This window comes from Oncorhynchus clarkii, chromosome 18 (assembly GCF_045791955.1).
Source record: "Oncorhynchus clarkii lewisi isolate Uvic-CL-2024 chromosome 18, UVic_Ocla_1.0, whole genome shotgun sequence".
Lineage (NCBI taxonomy): Eukaryota > Metazoa > Chordata > Actinopteri > Salmoniformes > Salmonidae > Oncorhynchus > Oncorhynchus clarkii.
Window position 1 is genome coordinate 36,764,844 of NC_092164.1, and position 25,600 is coordinate 36,790,443.

Consider the following 25,600-nt stretch of genomic DNA (forward strand, 5'->3'; position numbering starts at 1 on the left):
ATCAACGGATCAATTGATAGCGGGGTGTACAGCGCAAGCAGGAGAGAGGGTGTGGACATGATGACGTCACTAAAAAGAATCCCGCCCTTCTACACCAGTAGCGGAAGTTCCGTTGAGATTCTGGGACAGCAAGTGGTGAGTGTATGAATTTGTATTAGCGGGCCGCGGTTTTACAATACTCCTTTACCCCATCCGAACCGAACCCATATGGGCCTTTTGGTTACCGCTTTGGTTGAAGGGCATGGGGAATGTGATGTATTCAAATACCTGGTCGAATTTAGCCCACATGTCAATCGAACCAAGCTCGAAAGATACCGGAGGGCATTGTACTACAGATTGCTGCTGTGTGATTAGCTTGCTGGTCATCTTTGAGGATGTGTAGCTAGTTAAACAGGATTAAGCTGACTGCTTGGATGTAGATGGCACGATTATCAACGTTTTGAAACAATCTAGCTAGCGGATTTGCACTTAACCTCTCCTGAATTTCCCCACCGGGTTGCACAACGCAACGGCTGTTAGCTAGCAGCGAGCTAAATTGCATCGCTCAGCCCCCATTGTTTCTTCATACCCACCACCTTCCTTTAGCTTGCTACAGTAGCTAATTAACAACATATCCGTACCCTCGATCGCTAGTTGTCAATGTATTGCCACATATGTCTACGTCAAATAATTTAACTAAACTAGCTAATATATAAAAAATACAACTGACGTGTTGCAAGTAGCCACACCAGCTAATGCGTTAGTTAGCATGCGTAACTTGGCTTACTAATAAAATCAGGTGTGTAAAATCATAAATCCAAATCGTTTAATTTGGCAACTAAAACTATATTTTATATGGCAAATTCCAGGTATGTCCCTCCCCGATTCGTTTTTAAGAAACATTTTGCAACAGAATCAGCGGAATTAATACAACCCAGTGTTGCTGGTGCTAGCTGGCTATACTGACTGCCGCATATTACTCGATGTTTGCCTGGTGGCTAGAATTTACGCACCGGGTAAACCTTACAGGGTTTTTATTCCCAGTAACAATTGCGCTTGACTACTGAGAAAATGGAGCCGCCATCTGCTGTGAATGTAAGTAAATAAAGGCGGCACATTGTTTTTACGCCATCCACTGAACCAGTCAGTTTGGTTTCTCAGTTTGATGCAAGTCAGATGCGAACTCGTGATGTTGTAGCGGTGCATGGACGGCATTGTTTGTGTCGTTCATAGAAGGCTTGCTGATAGAGCTGACCGTGAAATCGGTGCATTTCCTTCCGTCCATGCTTAGCTATTTAACAACTGCTGACAGGGCTGTGCAGGACAAGCAGCGATTTTGCCTTTATATTTGAAGGGACTGATGATTTGTGCCTTGCAAATACAATTACAGGCAGGCTAACGTTAAGTGACGGCATACAGTCAAAGATTATACAGGCATGCAGGAACAAAGCCTTCACTTTGTCATTGATACTAGTATCCAATTCACCAGCGAGGGTTAGTGCTATACGGGATACTTGGGACGTCCCTAACCTTTACATAGCCCAAGCCTAACCCTTACTTTAACCATTTTAAATGTTAACTTCAATGGGGTCGGGATGTCCCAAGGATCCCGGGTTGCAAGGACAGAGTGCTGTAGGCCATCCTGCATGGGGGAATCATATAGCTTGGTTGTTTTGGAGTGGGCCACAATTAACTAAACAAATATTAGCTATTCATCACCTCTTGAAGGTACAACCTTTTTTTTAAAGGTAGGCACTAAGCCTATTAAAGTGTACAGTAGCTGACAGTGACAAGGAAATGGGGCAAAGGCATAATGAGCATGCGTGTCATTGCAGTGCAGAAAGTTATTGTGATGCGTGAGCCACGGTCCTGTTCTTTCTCCCTATTGAGCCTGTCATTATCATTCCCCTGATTTGGCTCTTTCTCTGTCTCCCTTTGCTTTCACTAACTGCAGGTCATTAGGTGGGTGGAATTGTAACTAACTCTGTGTTTAATCTCCCTGAAGGTTTATACATTAACCTACTCACTTTTCCTTTTCATTTCTCCTCTCATTGTTTTTTTGTCTTTTGCTTGCCTCAATCTTTTTTCATATGTCGCTCAACCTGACGCTATGAGGGTATTAAATGTTGACTTTGAAAACAATATGCTCTAGCTAGCCGATATCCGTTTTCAGTGTATAGGCAGTGGCGCTGATACTAGCTTATTTGCATTTTGGTTAATAACAGATTTGCAGTTAGGAGTGCATTTATTTGATGAGTTTCAGTACTTCCTGACTGAGGAGAATACTCTCAGTACTCAGCCTGTCTCATTGGTTCATAGCAGCCATAAACTGCGGCATGTTCAGGTCTTTAGTCATCATGTCTGTCCCTGTGATGAATAGCAGCATTGATAACCAGCCACATCATTGATATGCCCTTCCCCCTCTAGCACTCCTTACAGTGTATGTGTGGCAACAACATGTCTGTGCCGCTGCTCGCCGAGGCTGTGACGGTGTCTGGGACAGAGAAGGAGACCGCTGCGGTGAGAGCACACCAACACCATAGTGTAACTTAGGGCATCCATCAGCAAATTTGGCCACTTCTTGCAAAGCTTGCCATACTGAAGCTAATTTGTTGTTCAGAGGTTCTGTGAACTAGGGCAGGAACGATACCCGTATCACAATAGTCCTATAAAAACCTGCTGTATATAAAATATTGTCTGCTTTGAATTGGAAAATAAATGTGACTCTGGATGACATCGTAAGGATGTTTGTTTCTAACATTAGGGCATTTTCTTTAAGTTAGATCCGCTTTGTTTTATTTACTTGCCACGATACTAACGAGTATCGCGGTACTGTTATGGTCCCGGCCCTACTGTGAACCCACTGGGCAAAAACTGGTTGAATCACAGTTGTTTCAACGTCAAAAAAGTATCTATGCGATGATAATCAACGTGGAAGACTGATTGGATTTGCAAAAATTTAGTTTTTTTTTTTTCACTCAAATTTTTACCTATGTCCAACGAAAGGCTGGTAATGGCTCACATCAACACCATTATCCCAGAAACCCTAGACATACTCCAATTTTCATACCGCCCAAACAGATCCACAGATTATGTAATCTCTATTGCACTCTATTGCACTGCCCTTTCCCACCTGGACAAAAGGAACACCTATGTGAGAATGCTATTCATTGACCACAGCTCAGCGTTCAAACACCTCCCTCTGCAACTGGATCCTGGACTTCCTGACGGGCCACCTCCAGGAGGTGAGGGTAGGTAGCAACACATCTGCCACGCTGATCCTCAACACTGGAGCTCCCCAGGGGTGCGTGCTCAGTCCCCTCCTGTACTCCCTGTTCACCCACGACTGCATGGCCAGGCACGACTCCAACACCATCATTAAGTTTGCAGATGACACAACAGTGGTAGGCCTGATCAATGACGAGACAGCCTATAGGGAGGAAGTCAGAGACCTAGCCGGGTGGTGCCAGAATAACAACCTATCCCTCAATATAACCAAGACTAAGGAGATGATTGTGGTCTACAGGAAAAGGAACACTGAGCACGCCCCCATGCTCATCGGCGGGGCTGTAGTGGAGCAGGTTGAGAGCTTCAAGTTCCTTGGTGTCCACATCAACAACAAACTAGAATGGTCCAAACACACCAAGACAGTCGTGAAGAGGGCACGACAAAGCCTATTCCCCCTCAGGAAACTGAAAATATTTGGCATTGGTCCTGAGATCCTCAAAAGGTTCTACAGCTGCAACATCGAGAGCATCACTGCCTGGTACGGCCATTGCTCAGCCTCCGACAGCAAGGCACTTCAGAGGGCAGTGCGTACGGCACAGTACATCACTGGGGCTAAGCTGCCTGCCACCCAGGACCTCGACACAAGGCGGTGTCAGAGGAAGGCCCTAAATATTGTTGAAGACCCCAGCCACCCCAGTCATAGAATGTTCTCTCTACTACCGAATGGCATGTGGTACCGGAGTGCCAAGTCTAGGACAAAAAGGCTTCAACAGTTTTTACCCCCAAGCCGTAAGACTCCTGAACAAGTAACCAAATGGTTACCCAGACTATTTACATTGTGTGCCACCCCCTCTTACGCTGCTGCTACTCTCTGTTTATCATATATGCGTAGTCACTTTAACTATACATTCATGTACATACTACCTCAATTGGCCCGACCAACCAGTGCTCCCGCACATTGGCTAACCGGGCTATCTGCATCGTCCCACCCCCCGCCAACCCCCTTTTTTTTACGCTACTGCTACTCTCTGTTCATCATATATGCATAGTCACTTTAACCTATATTTACATGTACATACTACCTCAATAAGCCTGACTAACCGGTGTCTGTATATAGCCTTGCTACTGTTATTTTCAAATGTCTTTTTACTGTTTTATTTCTTTACTTTACCTACACACACACCTTTTTTTCCCTGCACCATTGGTTAGAGCCTGTAAGTAAGCATTTCACTGTAAGGTGTTAGGCCCACGTGACAAACTTTGATTTGATGACGTGACATTTTCGTTGATTTCACATTGAATTCACGTTAGTTGACAACTCCACCAAATGTAAATAAAAAACGTTGAACTGTGCTATGTTAAAATGTTGTCACTGAAAGGGATAACAAACCGATTACACCAAAGTTGTGGGTCTGCAAGCACTTGTTAGGTCAAAACCAACTCCATTAATTTGAAGGTGTGTATTCGATGTTTACGTAGTGTACAAAAAAATCTATATGGCTCACCAAATTCAGATGTTCTCTTATGATGCCTCTGATAAATGCTATTCTTTAGAGTTGACAAGCAGTAATATAAACAGAGTCGTCTTGGCAACAGCAGGAATTTCCCTTTTTTTTTTTTTGCTGTTGGGCATGATTCACTAGAACCTGGTGTTCATATGCAAATACAGTGCAGTAGCCAGTAAACTGGCATGCTCTTTGATGTTCATAATGCACCATTACCCAATGTAAAACTGTCGATCTCCCTCCCTATCTCTACCACAGGTGATCTTCCTTCATGGTTTGGGTGACTCAGGGTGAGTTTCCTGTCTTAAGCCTGTCTCAGGCTTCCCAGCATTTCACACTTTTTTTTTCTTGAGGCAATTAGAAGTTCAGGAGCTGAAGTCGAAGCTGCTTCGTCGGTGATTTGACAACAGTACAACTCCTATTAGGTTTGGGAACCATGGACGGGATTCTTCAATGAACTGTTTGTCATTCAACAAAAAACTGTTAGTTTTCATGCAAATGTTTTCACTAGAGAAATACTGCACCAAACATTTTAGTTAGATGTAAAATGGCGTGACTAAGACCTCACCGGCTAAAGCGTCAAAATAAATTGCAGATTTCCTGATTTATTTTCGACTAATTCAGACTTTTGAGGAAGTGTATATCAACACTTCTATTGTCATTGATGTATACTGCCCATGTTGCTACAGCGTCTCAAGGGGGACAAACAGTACAATTTCATTTAAAAAAGAATTGCCTTTCAAGCGAAGGTCTTTTAACGGAGTATGCGATGCACAGACGATCGCATCGCCTAGCCAAGTTCTGCTCGGAGCAAGCCCAACCTAGTATGCTGCGCCTTTATTCTCTGTATAAATCTAATAGCCTCATCTGTACAGAGTACCACTTTCTCTCTCTAAATTGCTCTTCCTCTTTTCAGACATGGCTGGGCAGACACCATGACTGCTATCCGACTGCCACATGTAAAGTATATCTGCCCTCACGCGTAAGTCTTTGTATTCTTTTTCATATTTTCTGACATGTTTATTCCTCTTCTTGAGTGCCTCAGTTTCTGGAGTGTTGCAGTCAGAGTCGAATCTTGTCTTTGGTCGTCTCTTATCTTTCTACACAACCATTTAGTCCTCTAACCTAGTATAGCATGTGTCCATTGATTCATTTGTTTCTCCACAGGCCCAGAATCCCTGTCACTCTTAATATGAAGATGACCATGCCTTCATGGTGAGTCATGTTTGCACTGATCTAAAACATTTGCCATTGGCCAATGGCTTGACTGTAAACTACACTTCAGTGGAAAAGAGATTTCCTTTTGGTAAGAGATTTTGTGAACATGAAATTCCTTCAGACACGCACACTACCAGGATACCAGGGGCACATAAGATGTACAGTGAGCGCCAAACGTATTGAGACAGCAACATTTTTGTTGTTGTTTTGGCTCTGTACTCCAGCACTTTAGATTTGAAATGATACTATGACTGAGATTAAAGCTGACAGTGCACCTTAATTTGAGGTTATTTTCATCCATATCGGGTGAAACGTTTCGAAATTACAGCACTTTTTGTACATGGTCCCCCCATTTTAGGGGACCCAAGGTTTTGGGACAAATTCACTTATGTGTATTAAAGTAGTCAAGTTTGGTATTTGGTCTCATATTCCTAGCACGCAATGATTACATGAAGATTGTGACTCTACAAACTTGTTGGATGCATTTTCTGTTTGTTTTGGTGGTTTCAGATTATTTTGTGCCCAATAGAAATGAATGGTAAATCATGTGTCATTTTGGAGTAACTTTTATTGTAAATAAGATTAAAACAAGTTTCTAAACACTTCTACATTAAAGTGGATGCTACCACGAGTACAAAGCCAAAACAACAACAAATGTCACTGTTCCAATACATTTGGAGCTCACTGTTTGAGATGAGTATGACATTGTCTGAACATGGATCTGTGTGTTTCTGTAGGTTTGACCTGATGGGTCTCAGCCCAGATTCTCCAGAGGACGAGGCTGGCATCAAGAGGGCAGCGGAGAACAGTAAGTCATTCAGTGTGGCACAAGTGTTATGCATGTTATAAAGACTGTGTTCAGACCCCTTGAATTTTTCCACGTTTCGTTACAGCCTTTATTTTATTCATTTTCCCCCTCTTCATTCTACTTACAATACCCCATACTGACACAACAAAAACAGGTATTTAGAAATATTTGCCAATGTATAATAAAAAATAAAAAAAACTTTAAAGCCTCGAGTCTTAATGGCTGTATGACGCTAGAAGCTCGGCGCACCACTATTAGGGGAGTTTCTCCCATTCTTCTCTGCAGATCCTCTCAAGCTCTGTTAGGTTGGATGGGGCGTGTCACTGCACAGCTATTTTCAGGTCTTTCCAGAGATGTTGAATCGGGTTCAAGCCTGGGCCCTGGCAGGGCCAATCAAGCACATTCAGAGACTTAAGCCACTCCTGCATTGTCTTGGCTGTGTGCTTAGTGTCATTGTCCTGTTTTGAAGGTGAATCTTCACCCCAGTCTGAGGTCCTGAGTGCTCTGGAACAGGTTTTCATCCAGGATCTCTCTGTTTATCTGTGCCTCGATACTGACTAGTCTCCCTGCCGCTGAAAAAATCCCCACAGAATGATGCTGCCACCACCATGCTTCACCGTAGGGATGGTATTGGCCAGGTGATGAGCAGTGCCTGGTTTAATCCAGGTGTGACGCTTGGCATTCAGGCCAAAGAGTTCAATCTTGGTTTCATCAGAGAATCTTGTTTCTCATGGTCTGAGAATCCTTTAGGTGCCTTTTGTCAAACTCCAAGTGGGCTGTCATGTGCCATTTACTGAGAAGTTGCTTCTGTCTGGACACTACCATAAAAGCCTGATTGGTGGAGTGCTGCAGTGATGGTTGTCCTTCTAGAGCTCTGTCAGAGTGACCATCGGGTACTTGGTCACCTCCCTGACCAAGGCCCTTCTCCCTTGATTGCTCAGTTTGGCCGGGCGGCCAGCTCTAGCAAGATTCTTGGTGCTTCCAAACTTCTTCCATTTAATAATGATGGAGGCCACTGTGTTCTTGGGGACCTGCAATGCTGCAGCCATCTTTTGGTACCCTTCCCTAGATCTGCGCATCGACACAATCCGGTCTCGGAGCTCTACGGACTATTACTTCGACCCCATGGCCTGGTTTATGCTCTGACATGCGCTGTCAACTGTGGGACCTTATATAGATTGCCTTTCCAAACCATGTACAATCAATTTAATTTAGAACAAGTGGACTTCAATCAAGTTCTAGAAACATCTCATTGATGATCAAAGTCTCATAGGGTCTGAATACTTATGTAAATAAGGTATTTAAAAAATAAAATTAAAAAATGTAAACATTGTAAATAAGTACAACTATTTTCACTTTGTCGTTATGTGGTATTGTGTGTAGATTGAGAGTTAATTTGATCAATTTTAGAATGAGGCTGTTAGGTAACAATGTGGGAAAGGGTCTGAATACTTTTCGAATGCACTGTAGATGCACATAGATATCATGCCAAGATCTATTAACATAACCATGATAGCTAAAACTGTGCCCATCAAAACTAGACATTGGGTATATGTTCAGCCTCTTTCACCCTACTTCTCCACAGTCAAAGCCATAATCGACCATGAGGTAAAGAATGGGATACCCGCCAATCGTGTGATGCTTGGAGGGTTCTCTCAGGTGAGGTTACTCAATGTCAATCGCTCTGAAGGTGTTGTGCAAAAAAAAAAAAAAAAAACGCTTTTTCCATTTCCTGATTATCAGTGATTTTTCAACATTTGCTGTTGAAACTGTGTAAACTATGTGAACCATCTCCATAGGTCTAAACACATTCTACCTTTTTTACTTTCCCTCTATTTTTCTGTCTCCCAGGGTGGGGCTCTGTCCTTGTATACCGCCCTCACCTGTCAGCAGCAATTGGCAGGTGTGGTTGCCCTCAGTTGCTGGCTGCCGCTTCACAAGAGTTTCCCACAGGTACATTTACACAGCTTACTTGTTTCTCTACAATTTCCGGTACTCAGTCCCCTGAACATTCCCCAGAGCTTTTATTACTGGGCTAGATTCCAAACTGGGAAATGTTCTTCTGTCCATTGCTCTTAATGATTTTGCTGTATAGATATGAATAAACTGAGTAGGTTATTTGACGTTAGGACCTGGTCTTGGTCTTCACTTTTTGCTTTTAATAATTGAATGTAATGGTCTGTTGTGTCCATTAGGCGGCGAGCACCAGTGGGAATAGGGACATGCCCATACTGCAGTGTCATGGGGAAATGGACCCCATGATCCCAGTGCAGTTTGGGGCCATGACAGCCGAGAAGCTCAAGGTCATCGTCAACCCTCAGAAAATCACCTTCCGGACCTACCCGGGACTCATGCACAGCTCCTGTCCTCAGGTAAGTTTTTTTTGATTGTAACATGCATGAGTATCCATGTTCTATGTGTGCTAATGGTTTTCTATGAGTATCAGCGTGGAAGTATTCACGATGTTCGGTTTCTTATATGCTTCTTTATTTTGATCTTACAGGAGATGGCAGCAGTGAAGGAATTCATTGAGAAGCAGTTGCCCCGAATCTGACCTCACCTCAACCCCACTGTGACTCTTAGACGCTGACCTCTCACCTCTGACCTGCCATTCTCTCACAGGAAACAGCCATGAGCACCTCCCCCTCCACACACACACAAACACAGTAACACGTACTTTCACATAACATCATAATACATGCCTCATTCCATAAAAATCCAACGCACATCATACTGGACACACCTTTTTATAAACGCACAGTTTTGAACACACTGAAGTGGGCAAACAAGTCTTCGCTTTGAGGGAGAATCACTGATAAACACAGTACATACCCCTGGGATTCTTTTATCTTACCCAACCCACCATTATCCCCTCTTTCTTTTTCTGAACCGCCACTCCTGTTTCCCTCCATTACTGTGTGTGTCAGTGAGTGAAGCAGTAAGTGGGCAGGGGGGCTCCTCCTGTTCTTAGATGCCACCCAGTGTCAGAGCCTGACCCAGCTGAGGAGATGGCAGGTTCAGCAGCCTGTGGTTCTGGACCTCAGGCCCCGAAGTCTGGTGCCGTCTGGAGTGACTCTGGTGCCATGCTGCTGTGTATGCTGTTCCCAACGGGTTCACGGCCACTGGTGGGGTTGTGGTCACGCCACAGCTACCCATGGGTGCCCGTACTTGTGCTGACGTTATAAAAACCCAATTGAAATAAAGGAAACCAATGGATCATTACTTTTGCCACAATGTTCTATTCTTTACCACAATTTAGGGTTATTGATGTGTACATTTATGTGATTTATTTTGTTTGCCATAAATGGGCCATGATAAAACTAAATGTATAAAATCAAACATTTCCATTGCCCGAATCCAACATGATTGTGGCGGGATTGAATTAAATGTATTGACTGAAATATTGAAATTATTAATTTCATACACCTTAAAGGGCTTAGGGCTTAAAATCATAATTGTTTTTGCTCCAAGTATTTGTCTATTGCACAAAAGAGATGGTCAGCAAAGATAAAATAGATCATGTGTTGCTCCAGATGGTACCAGAACCAGACCAGAACATAAAATGTAGTTCACACAACTTGACTCATTTGACTGCAGCTCTTCCTAGCCGTTCCCTCTTAGCATCTGGCATTTGACCCAGTGAGCCATGTTCTATTCCATCCATGTCCAGCACAAATAAGTTTCCGCTCTCTCACTGACCAAGGTCATTTTTACTGTCAAAGCAAAACTATTCACTCATTTGACAACTTACCTTCACCCACTAATACAGTGTGAAAGGTCAGAGTTAACTTTAACCAGGTCTTATTTGACTCTTAAAATTGGTATGCGGTGGGAAGGCTGAGGGAAAAAAAGCTGTTCCTTTTATTAATTGAAGGGTGATTTAAAAAAACAAAAAAAAGCATTAGTCTTGAGCCACTTGCGGAGCTTGGGTGTAGGACTTTAACTGAGTCGTTGTGCTAAAATCAGGTGTTCTGTATTTTTCCTTTTGTCAATGTTTTCTCTTTATGATGACCTATTCTGTATTACTGAAACCTAATTTAAAATGGTAGACATTGGAGAATAAAACAACTGTATTAATTGTTCTATTTAATGAATGTCTCTTACTCCCTCTTTGTCTTATTACATCTTTCCCCCATGTCATCTTCCTTGACCCAGCACGTTTACTTTTCACTTGTATTAGTGGATGCCATTTTGTATGCTTTTCTCTCTTCCATCCCTTTTTTTTTTTTGCCTTCTAGTCCCATCCTGTCACCTAATTCCCTGTGGGACAAGGTTGAATAAAGTGTCTCATGTCTGTTCTCTTGAGTTGTACTTTGTCATTGTTAGAATTTTTTACAGTTGTGTCTCATTTAGATTTTTCATTTGGTCTCAATGTGTATTGTCACTTTGTCATCTCATCATTGTGTCTGTTAATCTGATTGGCTAAAATATGTTGAGCGACTGATGGTCCCTCAGGTTATTTTACTTTCTAAGACACCTGTATGTGGAATAAATGATGCAAATAACAGTGCATTTGAACAGTTTTTGTCGAACATGATCACAGTATTAATGTGTCTGGTCTGTGAACTGTACGCCATATTGTTCAAGAAAATACGGACAGACAAAGGGTGCAATTCTTTGTTGCGGACATCTGCAGACCATAGAGAATGATAGAGGCCTCTAGTGGCCGTTTTAGAATGGGCAGAGCCATTGAGGTCTTCCATCATGCTTCTGCCCCTCTTAAAGTCATCAAAGTAGTCACCTGGGTGAGTTGTAGCCTCAATTTGTTTGTAGCCTTATGAGTTGTAGCCTCAATGGCGCTGCCCATGCTGTCACAGACGTTACATTAGGACAGATATAAAGATGAGTCCTCTATCTCTATGGTGCAGACACTGAAATATGTATGAATTCGGGTGGTTTAACCTCTACAGGATTGGTGCCCCCCCCTGCGGGACGGTTGAGCTAACGCAAGCTAATGTGATTAGCATGAGGTTGTAAGTAACAAGAACATTTCCCAAGACAAAGACATATGTGATATGGGCAGAAAGCTTAAATTCTGCACCCTTCCAATTTATAGTAGCTATTAGTGAAAGAATACCATGCTATTGTTTGAGGAGAGTGCACAGTTCTGAACTTGAAGATGTATCAATAAACCAATAAGGCACATTTGGGCAGACTTGATACAACATTTTGAACAGAAATGCAAATGTTCATTGGGTCAGTCTAAATCTTTGGCACCTACACTGCTGCCATCTAGAGACGAAATCGAACCTAACCTGGAATAATACATTGTGACCTTTCTCTTGCATTTCAAAGATAATAATTTTTTCCCATCTTGTATTATCTTTTACCAGATCTAATGTGTTCTATTCCCCTACATTAATTCCACATTTCCACAAACTTCAAAGTGTTTCCTTTCAAATGGTATCAATAATATGCATATCCTTGTTTCAGGGTAGCCTAGTAGTGAGAGTGTTGGACTAGTAACCGGAAGGTTGCAAGTTCAAACCCCCGAGCTGACAAGGTACAAATCTCGTTCTGCCCCTGAACAGGCAGTTAACCCACTGTTCCTAGGCCGTCATTGAAAATAAGAATTTGTTCTTAACTGATAATAATAATAATTACATCAAAAAATTACAAGACTAATACATTGTTATAAATTAACAGATAATGATGTGAGGGAATGACAACAGAAAACATGTATTAATGGTGTCATGATTAGACTATAGGCAAACAGTGATTTGACAAAAATTGTAAGTGCATTGCAGCTGTGCTTTTACATAGGAATATGACTGTTCCCTTCAATAACAGAAACCTAGATTTTTTATTTGCATATTCTTGCACCTTTGTCAAATTATGAATGGGAATTGTTTTTAATCCTGCATCTCCACCATGGGTCTTTGGGTAATTAAAAAAACCTTGAGACAATAATCTATTTAAACCTATTCCTGGGCTAAAAAGCAAAAGTATGGATATTCTCCATAGAGTATCCTTTTTAGTCCAGTGGGTAAATCTGGGTCCAGGAAACCGGCAGAGAGTGCACTGATTCTTTTGACAAGACATGAACCTTTCGCAATGCTTCAAACTCAACTCTCACAGAACACTGTTCTGGGCATGTCCCACTGGCAACTTCCTGTGCGAACTTTGAGTAACTTTCATTGCCATTCAGGACAAGGAACATATGCAATTTCCTGGGTAATGACTACTTTATTAGTGTCCCCTTTCAACTGCCTCTGACAACAATGGTTTAGGTCTGCTGAGGCCAATCTAACCCTCCGTGTCTGGGTTACTGTCATTTCTGATTATTGGCCCAACCTTGAAATGGCAATGCTTTTAAATTAAGACTGACTGAGTGAATCACAGAGCACAAAATAGTTCAAAATAGTCAAGTGGACCTGTTGGTAGTATTGATTACTGCACTGTAAAAGTCATCCCATATCAGAAAATAATAACAAATGTTTGTTGTAATTTTGGATGTATTTAAAATATATATATATATATATATTTAACCAGGCAAATCAGTTAAGAACAAATTATTATTTACAATGACGGCCTACCCCAGTCAAACCCAGACGACGCTGGGCCAATTGTACTCCATCCTATGGGACTCCCAATCACGTCCGGATGTGATGCAGCCTGGATTCGCCTCTTGCAATGAGATGCAGTGTCTTAGACCACTGCGCCACTCGGGAGCCCTGTATAGACGAAGAAATGTTTTGAGGAAGAGATGCAGAAATAACCAAATTCGATACGTTCAAATCACACGCTTATAAATTAATTACAAGGCTTGTACACTTACAAAATACAGGATTAAAGAACAACAATTGTACTAAAACAAATATAGAATTGCACTTTATTTTTTAGCAAATTCAGTATGTATAAAAAAAAAAGTTAATAATTCATAGAATTATCTTATTACGACAAATCTTGATAAGAATCCATCAAGGAACCAGTCCAAAAATATATAATAAATAAATATTTAATTATAGATATAATAACTAAATAAAGGTACATTTTGCTCTCTCAAGATCTATTATTCAGTGCAAACTTAGCTCATCATATTAGTAAATACATAACACTGCAATAAATACATAACTCTTACAACACTGCAATTTAGCCATATAAATCAGGTTGTTGCATATCATCATCTCAACATGATTTCTTATCACTAGGGCATAATATAATACACATCATACACGATGAAACTGAATGATTAATAATTGAATGATTAATCACATCAGGAGCCATGAATTGTTTGAAAGGCTGGTCATGGCACACCGACTGCCCTCTCCCAACAGTCAAAAGAAACACCTATGTGAGAATGTTGTTCATTGACTACAGCTCAACGTTCAAAACAATAGTGCCCACAAATCTCATCACTAAGCTAAGGACCCTGGGACTAAACACCTCCCTCTGCAACTGGATCCTGGACATCCTGACAGGCCGCCCCCAGGTGATAAGGGTAGGCAACAACACATCTGCCACACTGATCCTCAACACTGGGGCCCCTCAGGGTTGCGTACTTAGTTCCCTCCTGTACTCCCTGTTCAACCACGACTGCGTGGCCAAACACGACTCCACCACCATCATTAAGTTTGCCGATGACATAACAGTGGGTAGGCCTGATAGCCGACAACAATGAGACAGCTTTTGGGACGAGGTCAGAGAACTGGCAGTGTGGTGCCAGGACAACAACCTCTCCCTCAACGTAGCAGGACAAAGGAGCTGATCGTGGACTACAGGAAATGGCGGGCCAAACCGGCCCCCATTAACATTGACAGGGCTGTAGCGGAGCAGGTAGAGAGTTTCAAGTTCCATGGTGTTCTCATCACCAATGAACTATCATGGTCCAAACACACCAAGATAGTTCTGAAGAGGGCACAACAACACCTTTTCCCACTCAGGAGGTCCCCAGATCCTCAAAAACGTTATACAGCTGCACCATCGAGAGCATCCTGACCGCCTGCTATGGCAACTACTCGGCATCTGACCATAAGGCGTTACAGAGGGTAGTGCGTACGGCCTAGTACATCACTGGGGTCAAGCTTCCTGCCATCCAGGGCCTATATACTAGGCGGTGTCAGAGAAAGGCCCCAAAAAATTGTCAAAGACTCCAGTCACCCAAGTCATAAACTGTTCTCTCTGCTACCGCACGGCAAGCGATCCCAGAGCCCCAAGTTGAGGACCAAAAGGCTCCTTAACAGCTTCTACCCTCAAGCCATACGACTGCTGAACAATTAATCAAATGGCCGCACAGACTATTTACATTGACACCCGATCAATGATAGCAGAGTTGTTCAATTTTATGTACTCTCTACATTTCTATAAAATACAATTTTGCTGACTTGGGAGTTGGGACTATACTATGTTTTTATCCTCTTCTGCAACAGCAGAAGCGCCAATGCCACCTTAGCACTCCGCTGAATCCGGGTGGAGCAGCTTCTGCTCCTACTACGCCCATCTGAGCATCCTCCATCACTGTGTGCTCCTCCATCAACCACAGTCTCATTTCCTCTATGGTTAATACCATGTCTAAAGTTTGGATACCTTTGTCACTTGACTTGAGTGTTTCCGTCTCTTTGTCCAGATTACCCTACAGTTTCTCAATCTCTCTGAACATCTCCACATTTAGCATCTCAAGCTCCCGGTCTTTCTCTTGATGTTTCCTCCTACCTCTTTCCCACTCTCTTTGCAGAGCTTGGCTGCCTCTCTCCAACTCCGTCTTCATCTTCTTTAACACTTCTTTCTCTCTTTGTTTTCTTTTTCTCTGTACCAACTCATGTCTCTGAATGACCACTTGTCTTTCCTCTATATGTTCTTTCATTTCATGAAACCTGCACTTAATCTTCTCAATCTCCTCCCTTCAATCCTCTTCACAGATTTTCTCAAAATATTCTCTCTTTGGAAGCGTTTTTTCATCTGTTGTCAGATCCAGCTCAATTTGCATTGTAGTTGTCTTCTGTCTGAGGTTGTTCTCAGTTTCCTCTTTAAGTTGAGTGGAATCTTTGATCTGTCTCTGCATCTCAGTCTCCACCAGTTTTTTGTGGGGCTGTCTGTATCTCAGCTCTGATCTGTTCTTCTCTCTATCTATTTCCACCATGTTGTTTTCAATCTCCTTTCTCTGTTTGTCTACTTCAGCCATCATTAGAGCAAGCTCATTCTCCTCATCCTCATTTTTCAACTGTCCTACTTCCTCAATTGATTCTCTCTCCATCTTCTCTGGTGAGGTTTGTGTTGCAGAATTCAAAGACTGCCGCCTATGCCGTTAGGTCCATCCTGGAATCCTGACATCGTGGGGGTCGGGCTCCGGTACCTGGTGGACTGGGAGGGAAACGGTCCTGAGGAGCGTTCTTTGGTCCTAGTGGTGGACATCCTGGAACCCAACATCAACCCGGAATTTCCATCTCCGCCGTCCATACCGGCCTGCTCCTCACCCTCGGGCCGTCCTCCTGGCCAGCGGGGTACTGTCACGCCTACTCCTGCTCCCTCCCTCCGGTGTTCGATGTCACCGATCTACTAACCACTGGCCCTGGCACCTATCATTACATACATCTGCTCCCCATCATTACGCACACCTGGTTATCATTTTCTCCTTGATTACTCCCCCTTTATTTAGCCCTCAGTAGACAGCAGCCACTAGGTAGTATTGTTTTCTCTCAGATTCTGTACGCTTCTCATGTTTTTGTTCATCTGCATCGATTCATTATTAAACTCATCTTCTGCACCTGCTTCCTGAATCCCAGCATATTTGTTGACCTATTCCTCTGTGCTGGCACAGATCTACTACTCGCAGGGATCCTCTCAGGGTCCCGTGCCCTTAACCCACCCTCCTCTACTTCCTTCACTGCCTGACACCATATGACACCTTCTGTACTACTCTGATCCTGGCCACCTCAACCTGCCTCTCTCACACCGAACACTTTCGATCCCCAGCAACATGGGCACCCCTACAGTTGACACACAACTTCTTCCACATAAACTACACATTCCTCTGTCCCATGCCCTCCTGCACACGTCCCACGTCTTGGAATTTCCCTCCTACACACTGCTGCAACATGACCATACATGTGACACCTGAAAGACCGCAGTGGGTTCTGCACAAAGCACTAACAGAATAACTGATATTTCCTAACATGACTTTGACGTAAAGACAATGATTCAAAATTCAAAATTACAGATAGTGACTCCTCTACTTCCCCATGCTCACCACCAGGCCTGCGACACACTAAACGACAGGCGTCACAAACACTGGAAATCTTGACCTTCAATTGCTCCACCTTCGCACTTAATGCTACCCCAGAAATCCCTCCTTCAATGGTGCCGTGTTTCTCAGAGCAAAGCAAGAAACCGATCTTGCCCCGAGTTGCATGACACGGAGCGCCCGCTCCTGCTGGGCAAAATAAACACACACAAATATCACAAGTCCACTACGGGTTACCTTCACTGACTCAACTGTCCACAACTCCTTTCCCACCCACACTGAAACCACAAATGGATCCGCCAAAAGGCAAGGATCCACTTTCTCCAAAAATGTCACTCCTACTGGACCAGATTTTTCTATATCATATCCATTGATGCAAGGTTTGGGCTCCAAGCTCTTCACCACACCTTCCTTCTACTTTGCTTAACGCCCACTCATTCACTTCCATTTCACCTCCAGAATTTGACCTGCTGTACTGCTCACTCTGTTTGTACTTGCCACCAGTCTTCAGCCCCTGATCTCGCACACTATCGCCATCTTCATATACAGTGCATTCGGAAAGTATTCAGACCCCTTTACTTTTTCCACATTTTGTTACGTTACAGCCTTATTCTAAAAATTATTAAATAGTTTCCCCCCTCATCAATCTACACAAAGTACTGCTGAAAAACATCCCCATAGTATGATGCTGCCACCACCATGTTTCACCGTAGGGATGGTGCCAGTTTTCCTCCAGACATGACGCTTGGCATTCAGGCCAAAGGGTTGTTTCTCATGGTCTGAGAGTCCTTTAAGTGCCTTTTGTCGAACTCCAAGTTGGCTGTCATGTACCTTTTACTGAAGAGTAGCTTTCGTCTGGCCACTCTTCTATAAAAGCCTGATTGGTGGAGTGCTGCAGAGATGGTTTTTCTTCTGGAAGGTTCTCCCATCTCCACAGAGGAACTCTGGAGCTCTGTCAGAGTGACCATCGGGTTTTTGGGCACCTCCCTGACCAAGGCTTTTCTCTCCCGATTGCTCAGATTGACCGAATGAATGATGGATGCCAGCTTATTTCATTTAAGAATGATGGATGCCACTGTATTCTTCGGGACCTTCAATGCTGCAGAATTGTTTTGGCTTGGTTTTTGCTCTGACATGCACTGTCAACTCTGGGACTTTATATAGACAGGAGTCTGCCTTTCCAAATCATGTTCAATCAATTGAATTTACCACAGGTGGACTCCAATCAAGTTGTTGAAACATCTCAAGGATGATGAATGGAAACAGGATGCACCTGAGCTCAAATTCGAGTCTCATAGAAAAGGGTCTGAATACTTATGCAAATAATGTATTTCTGTTTTTTTTAATACATTTGCTAAAATGTCTAAACTTATTTTCACTTTGTTGTTATGGGATATTGTGTGTAGGTTGATGAGGATTTTAAAAAATGTAATCCATTTTAGAATAAGGCTGTAAAGTAACAAATTGTAGAAAAAGGGAAGGGGTCTGAATACTTTCTGAATGCACTGTATATACAAGGAGTACCAGTACTGTGTAAATGTGCAGGGGTACGAGGTAATTGAGGTAATTCAGCATGTACATGTGGCACTGGCAGCGGAAACTGTAGGAGGATGGGCTCATTGTAATGGCTGGAATTTAAGAAATGGAATGGAGTCCAGTGAGTGTGATGCCAGTGCAAAAACAATTAAGATAATAAAATAAATAATAAAGTGGGTAGGCAGTCTCATGGCTTGGGGGTAGAAGCTGTTCAGGTGCCTTTTGGTCAGGGACACATTTTTTAAACCTTAATGTGCCTTAGACTGCAGCACTACTTGGGAGCCCAATATTAAATTTGAATGAGTGTATGAGATTATTAGACTGATAAGGGTTACACGGACCGTTAATGTGAAATGACTATGACTTACATCAAAAAATAGTTTTAAAAAAACACAAAGAAATGCTTGTTTACAAAAAAATCACATCCGGAGATTCCCGATATGTAAATACTTCTGGGCGGAGATACGCATGCGCAGGTGCTATTCCTGTCTAAATCGGGAGAGACGTCGACGTTATTCAATCGCCATTTTAGAAAGAAGGAGAGCTGTTTGGAACAACAGCAGTCAGTTAGCTACGTGCTTCAACGTTATAGTACATCTTTTTATTTTATTCAGTGTTCCTACAACGCAGAAATGTCTCGGGACAGATTTAACCTTAACGTTAGAGGAAATAATCATGGAGTTGGATTTCAACGCCGGGGAGGTGCTGGCCCGATGCGAGGTGGAATGGGTAACATGAATAATTTCAGACAAAACCAACACCCTTTTCAAAGAGGGCCTCATCCCGGTAACTTTGGAAAACCACCCAACCAGATACCTCAGATAACCCCTCAGAAGCCACCCGCACCAACTCTTTCCCAGCCAGGCGCTCAAGCGATTCGGCCACCACCTACTCCTGGCCCTGCGCTAACCATGAAGGGCCCCATACAGCAACAGCAGGCCGCTGCCACAGTAGCTCCGGCCACCGCAGCGGCAGCAACTCCGACGGCCGCAGCAGCAGCAGCAACTCCGAAGGCCGCAGCGGCAGCAACACCGATGCCCGCACCTCCCGCGGCCGCAGCAACAGCGCCTGCGGCTCAACAGAAAATGCAGTCCCCACCTCCGAAGCCTGTTCCTCCGAAACCCGCACTTTCATCTCCCCCACCAAACCAAATTAAAAAACCCGCTCTCTCATCTCCCCCACCAAACCAGATGAATAGGAACCAGCAAAGACCAGGACCCGGCAACGCCAATGGGAATGGGAATAAATCTGCACCCGCGAACAAAAAACCTGAACCTCAAACGCAGAAGAACACTTCAAATGAGGCCGAGGAAGCCCACCCCCCCAATGTGAGTAACGACGTTAGCCAGCCATGCTAGCTAACATTCCGTAATTAGTATTTTAGCTACTTAGTTATTATATCTAACGTTAGATATGCATATGTATTATGTGAAATAAAAGTGGTCCATGGCATTGAGCTAGTTAAGCGGTCCATTCACACGCTGCTAACGTAACTAGCTAGGCTAGTTGGCTACATGGGAGGCACGTCGGCCATTTTGTGAGAATCGTGTACATTTCCACAGTGTTACTGAAAGCGGATTAATAGATATGCATCCACACCACACTACGCAAAGTTTCGAGGAAAGCCACCGTGGAGACACAAATGTAACATATTTGTGGTGCCGCGGGGAATCATTTGTTTGCAACAAAATTACACATCAATACATGGCCATTGCTGTTACACAGTGAGACAGGCAACCGGTGGAAAAAAACAAAGGAATAAGAAACAAGGCAATAAGACATTAACAGACATTCAGAAACATTACTTATAATAATTAAAGTTGAACAAGTTTGTGGGATTTATATAGTTGTTGCAGTTCAATACGGGGAAAACGCTCATGTTATTTTCCAAGCCCATTTTCATTCGTTAGTATATTTGGCCAGGAAAATAATTATGTTAATATGCTAGTTGTGAATTACAAGGATGTGCATAATGCCATTTAATATCATCAAAGGTGAAGATGGATATGTTGGGAGTATTTATATACGACCATTCATGACTTTCAAGTCATAGTTTCCTAGAATGGTGGCATAAATGCTCAATAGATTCTCAATCAGAATATGTTTTTTAACCTTTTGTGCAAGAAATCGTAAACTGGGCAGGTGGAGGAAACTGATCAAATTGAGCACTTTATCTTTTGGGTAAACCGGACAATTAGGGTGTCTCTTGACTACTTTTTAACCATTTAATCTTAACTACCCACTAACAGCTCAATCAATAGCCTAGAAACTTCCATGATCATAGTCTTTTCACTAATTGATGTTTCTGAATATAATGCGTTTTATTCCTCAAAATAAATATAACAGAATTGACCTTTTTTGATTTTAGAAGATGAAAAGGGACTGACTTGGGTAAATGATTCCAGTTAAAATTCCAGCTGACTTAAATAAAAACAAGATAAAAAACATTCAGATGGGAGGGTGGGGACAATTTCAGTGAAAAACATAAGAGGGCAACAGTACTTGTGCCGAGTTTCAGAATGACAACTTCCAAAATGGGTGTGTTACATGTCATTTATCATGAAGTCACCCAGGTGTCCCACACAAGTGGCCAAATTGGTGAAGGTATACATTTTGAAACAAATAACTATATACAAAATACCAAAATGGTATTCTAACAGGAGCAGAAGGGACAGAGGTAGAGTGGCCAGAACGTGGTGCTGTAGCCAGCAAGCTCCTTGATGACCAGCTCTCTGAAGGCTTTCTGTGAGAGGGAGGGCTTTCCACAGCTCTTAGCCATTTCCTTGTGTAGGATCAATGCATTCACCACAGCAATGTCGATGAAATGATAGAAGAAGTCTGGTACCATTTCATTGTCTTATGGAGAACATTGTAATAGCCTATCAACGCATCTGATAGGTCCACACTTCCCATGCTCTTGTAGTCTTTTACTGCAGTTGGATTGGGGACATTTTTATGGGTCCACGGCCCGGCACCGTCCTTCACAAGTCTGACGACATGATCCCCACTGAAGGACTTGTGGATTGTTGTGCACATCACCACCTCTCTGGTATCCATCCACTTTACAAACAGCAGGCCATCTTCACCGATCCATTGCATGGTCCCCCGCTTAGGCATGTCGTTCACCTTCGTCTTCGGGAAGCCAACCCTGTTGGTACGAATGGTGCCACAAGCCCACACTTCCAGCTTCCTACGGTCTGCAAACAGGCTTGTGTAGAAGTTATCCACAAAGAGTTTGTAGCCCTTCCCTAGCAGTTGAAAGTCCCTTACCAGTTGCAAAACTGTTCTTCCCCTCATAGACACACAATCAGCCAACACATACCCAAACCCCACTTGGTTGGTTTGTTCCTCATGTATTGTTTGTTTGAGGCCAATTCTGGCCTTTGAGGCTACCATCCTCTCATCTATTGACACATTCTGGGCTGGCTGAAAGTAGGTTTGCAGGCCTCAACAATGCTGTAGTAGTAGAAAGGTTTTTTTTTTTTTTTTTTTTGAATTTCACCCCTTTTTCTCCCCAATTTCGTAGTATCCAATTGTTGTAGTAGCTACTATCTTGTCTCATCGCTACAACTACAGGCTCGGGAGAGACGAAGGTTGAAAGTCATGCGATACACAACCAACCAAGCCGCTGCTTCTTTAACACAGCGCACATCCAACCCGGAAGCCAGCCGCACCAATGCGCCGGAGGAAACACAGTGCACCTGGCCACCTTGGCTAGCGTACACTGCGCCCAGCCCACCATAGGAGTCGCTGGTGCGCGATGAGACAAGGACACCCCTACCGACCAAGCCCTCCCTAACCCGGGCGACGCTAGGCCAATTGTGCGTCGCCCCACGGACCTCCCGGTCGCGGCCGGTTACGACAGAGCCTGGGCGCGAACCCAGGACTCTGATGGCACAGCTGGCGCTGCAGTACAGCGCCCTTAACCACTGCGCCACCCGGGAGGCCTGAAAGGTTTTATTTTGCACAGTCTATCAAATGTTGCTGTGCCTCTCTTCTTGTCATTTGCTTCATCAACCTTTGGGTCACTGATGTGAAGCGCCTGTGAGAGAACCAGAAACGTTTTGCAGGACATAAGTCATGTGGAAAGGCAGTTGGTAGAGAGATTATGTTTTCCAGTAGTCCCTCAGGCTTTTCAGCTTCACCAGCCCCATGTAGACAACCAGTGAAAGGTAGCAGAAAAAGTCTGACATGGATATGGGCTTCCATGCTACCTTTTTGCCTGCTTACTTCTTCTCCCCATACTTATTCGTGTTAGACACGAGCGAATCGACAACGGATTGGGTGAAAAACAGCTGAAAAAGCTGAAGGGGGCTGTACGTTGCAGTCATGTTCAGCTGAGGTCCTGGCTTCCTTTTTGGCCTAAATGTTGGTTGAGGTGGCTCCACATCATCTTCTAGGGCAGTGTGCCAACGCCCTTCTGTCCCTTCGTTAGCAAGTGGCACACTTCCCCTCCTACGCTTTGTCAGTGCCTTCACACCTCTAGATGGCCCGGGAGGTGTGGAGCCGGAGACAACAGGTGTCCGGCTGGATGAACCAGCTTTAGTGGGGGATGGACACCTTGGCACTGGGGGCTCCCATTCGGAGTCAGTGTAACTGAAAGAAAATGTTCAGTTAGAATAGTTTCACATATCAGCCTTGTGCTGTTCCATTTCACTTTGGCCATTGTTGTGGGCCTGCCTCAAAGATGTGTGGGTTTGGTGTTACATTCTACTCCATTCCATTTTTATTTATATATATATAGGCTATGGGTCATTCACATACATACAAACATACCCCCACCCACAACGCATAGCCAATGTGTACTTTACACATTTCATTAAATTTTTATATATTGCAAATAAAATGTTTTAAAAAATCACAAATTATATTTTATATTATTAATTTCAAACAACGGCATTAGCCTGAGAAGAACTTACCAGTCCAAAACAATGTCCTCTCCGTTCAAAAAATATGCTTCCATTTTGGAGTCATAGCTATGGTAACTGAATCATCTTCCAAAAGCAGATCTGTTTCTCTATCACGATCAATTTCCTCTATAATTTTGTCTACACTCGTATATCTAGTCTTAGATTGAGCTTTCCCTGACTGATTCGACATGATGTTCAATATATAAACAGCTGAAGAAATCGAAATAGTGCTGTGCGTAACAAGCTTGGCTCCTTCCAGTATGAATCTTCAATGGCGAATGACCGTCTTTACGCAAGAGTTTACTACATGGGTTGGTCTTCCAACACAACCATTACATATTACCGTTTACCTCGGCTCATTGGCTATCTACCCAGCTAGATTTCAAGACGATCAGCGGTCATTGGGTTAAAATAGTCAATCAACGAAACAGCGGTCATATCATTGGTGCACAATGATGTTATTACTTGTTGTCTTCAAATCGGTTTCTTTCAGTCAATACGTCCCGCGAAATGACCCATCAAGTTTGGTTGTTACAAATAAACCAGTTGATTGCAATGAAACCAAACATGACTGGATAAAGTGACGTTTTGTGTGTGTATTTACATCGAATGTGTCGTCAAATTGAATGAGACGGAATTCACGACACAAGCAGTAAACAAAATGTTTCGTGTTAGGCTATAAAAATTGATTTTATCAAACAAAAGACCATTCATTGTGTAACAATGAGCATTGGGATTGCAAACAGGAAGATTGTCAAAGGTAAACAATTTATTTAATTGAAATTTGTGATTGGTTATGGGGCTCTGTCCTCAGATAATCGCATCGTATTCTTTCGCAGTAAATCCTTTTTTAAATCTGACAACACAGTTGGATTATCAAGATTCTAGGCTTTCGAACCATGTGAGACACTTGTATTTTCATGAATGTTTAATTTAACTATTTATGTAGCGATCACCGTATGTTGTCGAATTTAATCCCGCTAACGGGTTCGGTGCGCAGAGAGGTTAAAAAAATTCTCCCCAAAGCCAAAAGTAGAGTTCTAAATAAAGTTATGCTCTAAAGTGTCAAAAGCCCTTAAAAAACAGTATAACTCCTTCTATGAACTGTTCTAATTTATTTATTTAAATTTACTAAGTGAAATTGTTGCACGTTGTTTATTTTCGTTCACTATCAGAATCTGCTCTAGGCTTAACAGAGTTTATCAAAAAAGGAATTGAAGTCGCCTTCTGATAGATGAGGTTGATACAGTGAAAGTGTATTTAGTTATTAATATTAATTAGTTATTGAACTTAACTCAACTTTCTAGAGTTTTTCCCTGTTAATAACACTATCAATGTTTCCCTTTACTGTGGCAATTGTGATCGAATCAAAACAAGACACTTTCTCAATGCAACAGACCAATACAAACTATGCAATAGATTTTGTTGTAGGCAGAACACGTCGTAGTAGGATTCTATTGTATTGACACGCACTACTCGGGCCATTCTCGACCCAGACCTGTGCAGCATAACCAATCAGAGCTGCTGTAGGCCTGTATGCAAATAGACCATTGCCATTTACTTTGAACTGGACTGTGTTTACAGCTGTGGTCGTGAGTAGATAAACTTGTTTTGAGATCAAAGCAAGAGCTGCATATAGCCATGTGCACATTTTGTGCATATCCTTTGCTAGTTAGTGAGTTATTAGCCCAGTTATAGATCATTGATAGTCAGCAATAGGGGAGTGATTGCTTCCAACAAGAGCACGAAATGTGTACATTTCTAGACATTTGAAAAGCGAGTCATCAGGAGCGACATAATCACCTAATTAGTTATGTTCTAGTAACATAATATCAAGGGCATTTGTCAGGCTAAACATTGTAGTATTGGAATCTGAACTGAACGTTGTATCTGTCTGTAGGAGTTGAGAGCGACATTGTCCTCGTTGCGCAGACCTGGCGAGAAGACATACACTCAACGATGCCGCCTTTTCATTGGAAACCTTCCCAACGATATCTCAGATGACACATTCAAGAAGCTGTTTGCAAAGTATGGCGAGCCCAGTGAGATTTTCATCAACAAAAACAAAGGCTTTGGCTTCATACGTCTTGTAAGTGCACTACACTAGTTCACATAAACATTGTCCTTTTGGTAGTTATAAATGTTGTAATTTTTGGTCTTTAATGCCTTGTCTAGGGTAAACCGGACAATTAGGGTGAAGGTTGTCGCTTTTGACTACTTTTTAACCATTTAATCT

The 25,600-nt window shown here is 42.9% G+C and overlaps 2 protein-coding genes across 3 annotated transcripts in view; both read left to right on the forward strand.

Annotated features, from left to right (window-relative positions):
• Positions 1 to 81: 81 nt before the first annotated feature.
• LOC139373412 (acyl-protein thioesterase 2-like) lies at positions 82 to 11,243 on the forward strand. The gene is made up of 10 exons (XM_071113880.1): positions 82 to 135; positions 2,407 to 2,499; positions 4,971 to 5,002; positions 5,629 to 5,694; positions 5,880 to 5,927; positions 6,668 to 6,738; positions 8,324 to 8,397; positions 8,590 to 8,691; positions 8,934 to 9,110; positions 9,242 to 11,243. Exons 2-10 carry the CDS (start codon positions 2,422 to 2,424, stop codon positions 9,290 to 9,292), a joined length of 699 nt encoding a protein of 232 aa, XP_070969981.1. The 5' UTR covers positions 82 to 135; positions 2,407 to 2,421; the 3' UTR covers positions 9,293 to 11,243.
• A 7,722-nt stretch (positions 11,244 to 18,965) lies between these two features.
• Positions 18,966 to 25,600, forward strand: part of LOC139373420 (splicing factor, proline- and glutamine-rich-like) — a 28,162-nt gene continuing 21,527 nt past the window's right edge. Inside the window, exons 1-2 of one of the 2 annotated variants that reach the window (XM_071113894.1) lie at positions 18,966 to 19,782; positions 25,265 to 25,453. In XM_071113894.1, coding sequence (XP_070969995.1) covers positions 19,087 to 19,782; positions 25,265 to 25,453 — 885 coding nt within the window. In that variant the 5' untranslated portion in view covers positions 18,966 to 19,086. The remainder of the gene's footprint in view (positions 19,783 to 25,264; positions 25,454 to 25,600) is intronic. The other variant, XR_011627569.1, reaches the window with a different exon arrangement.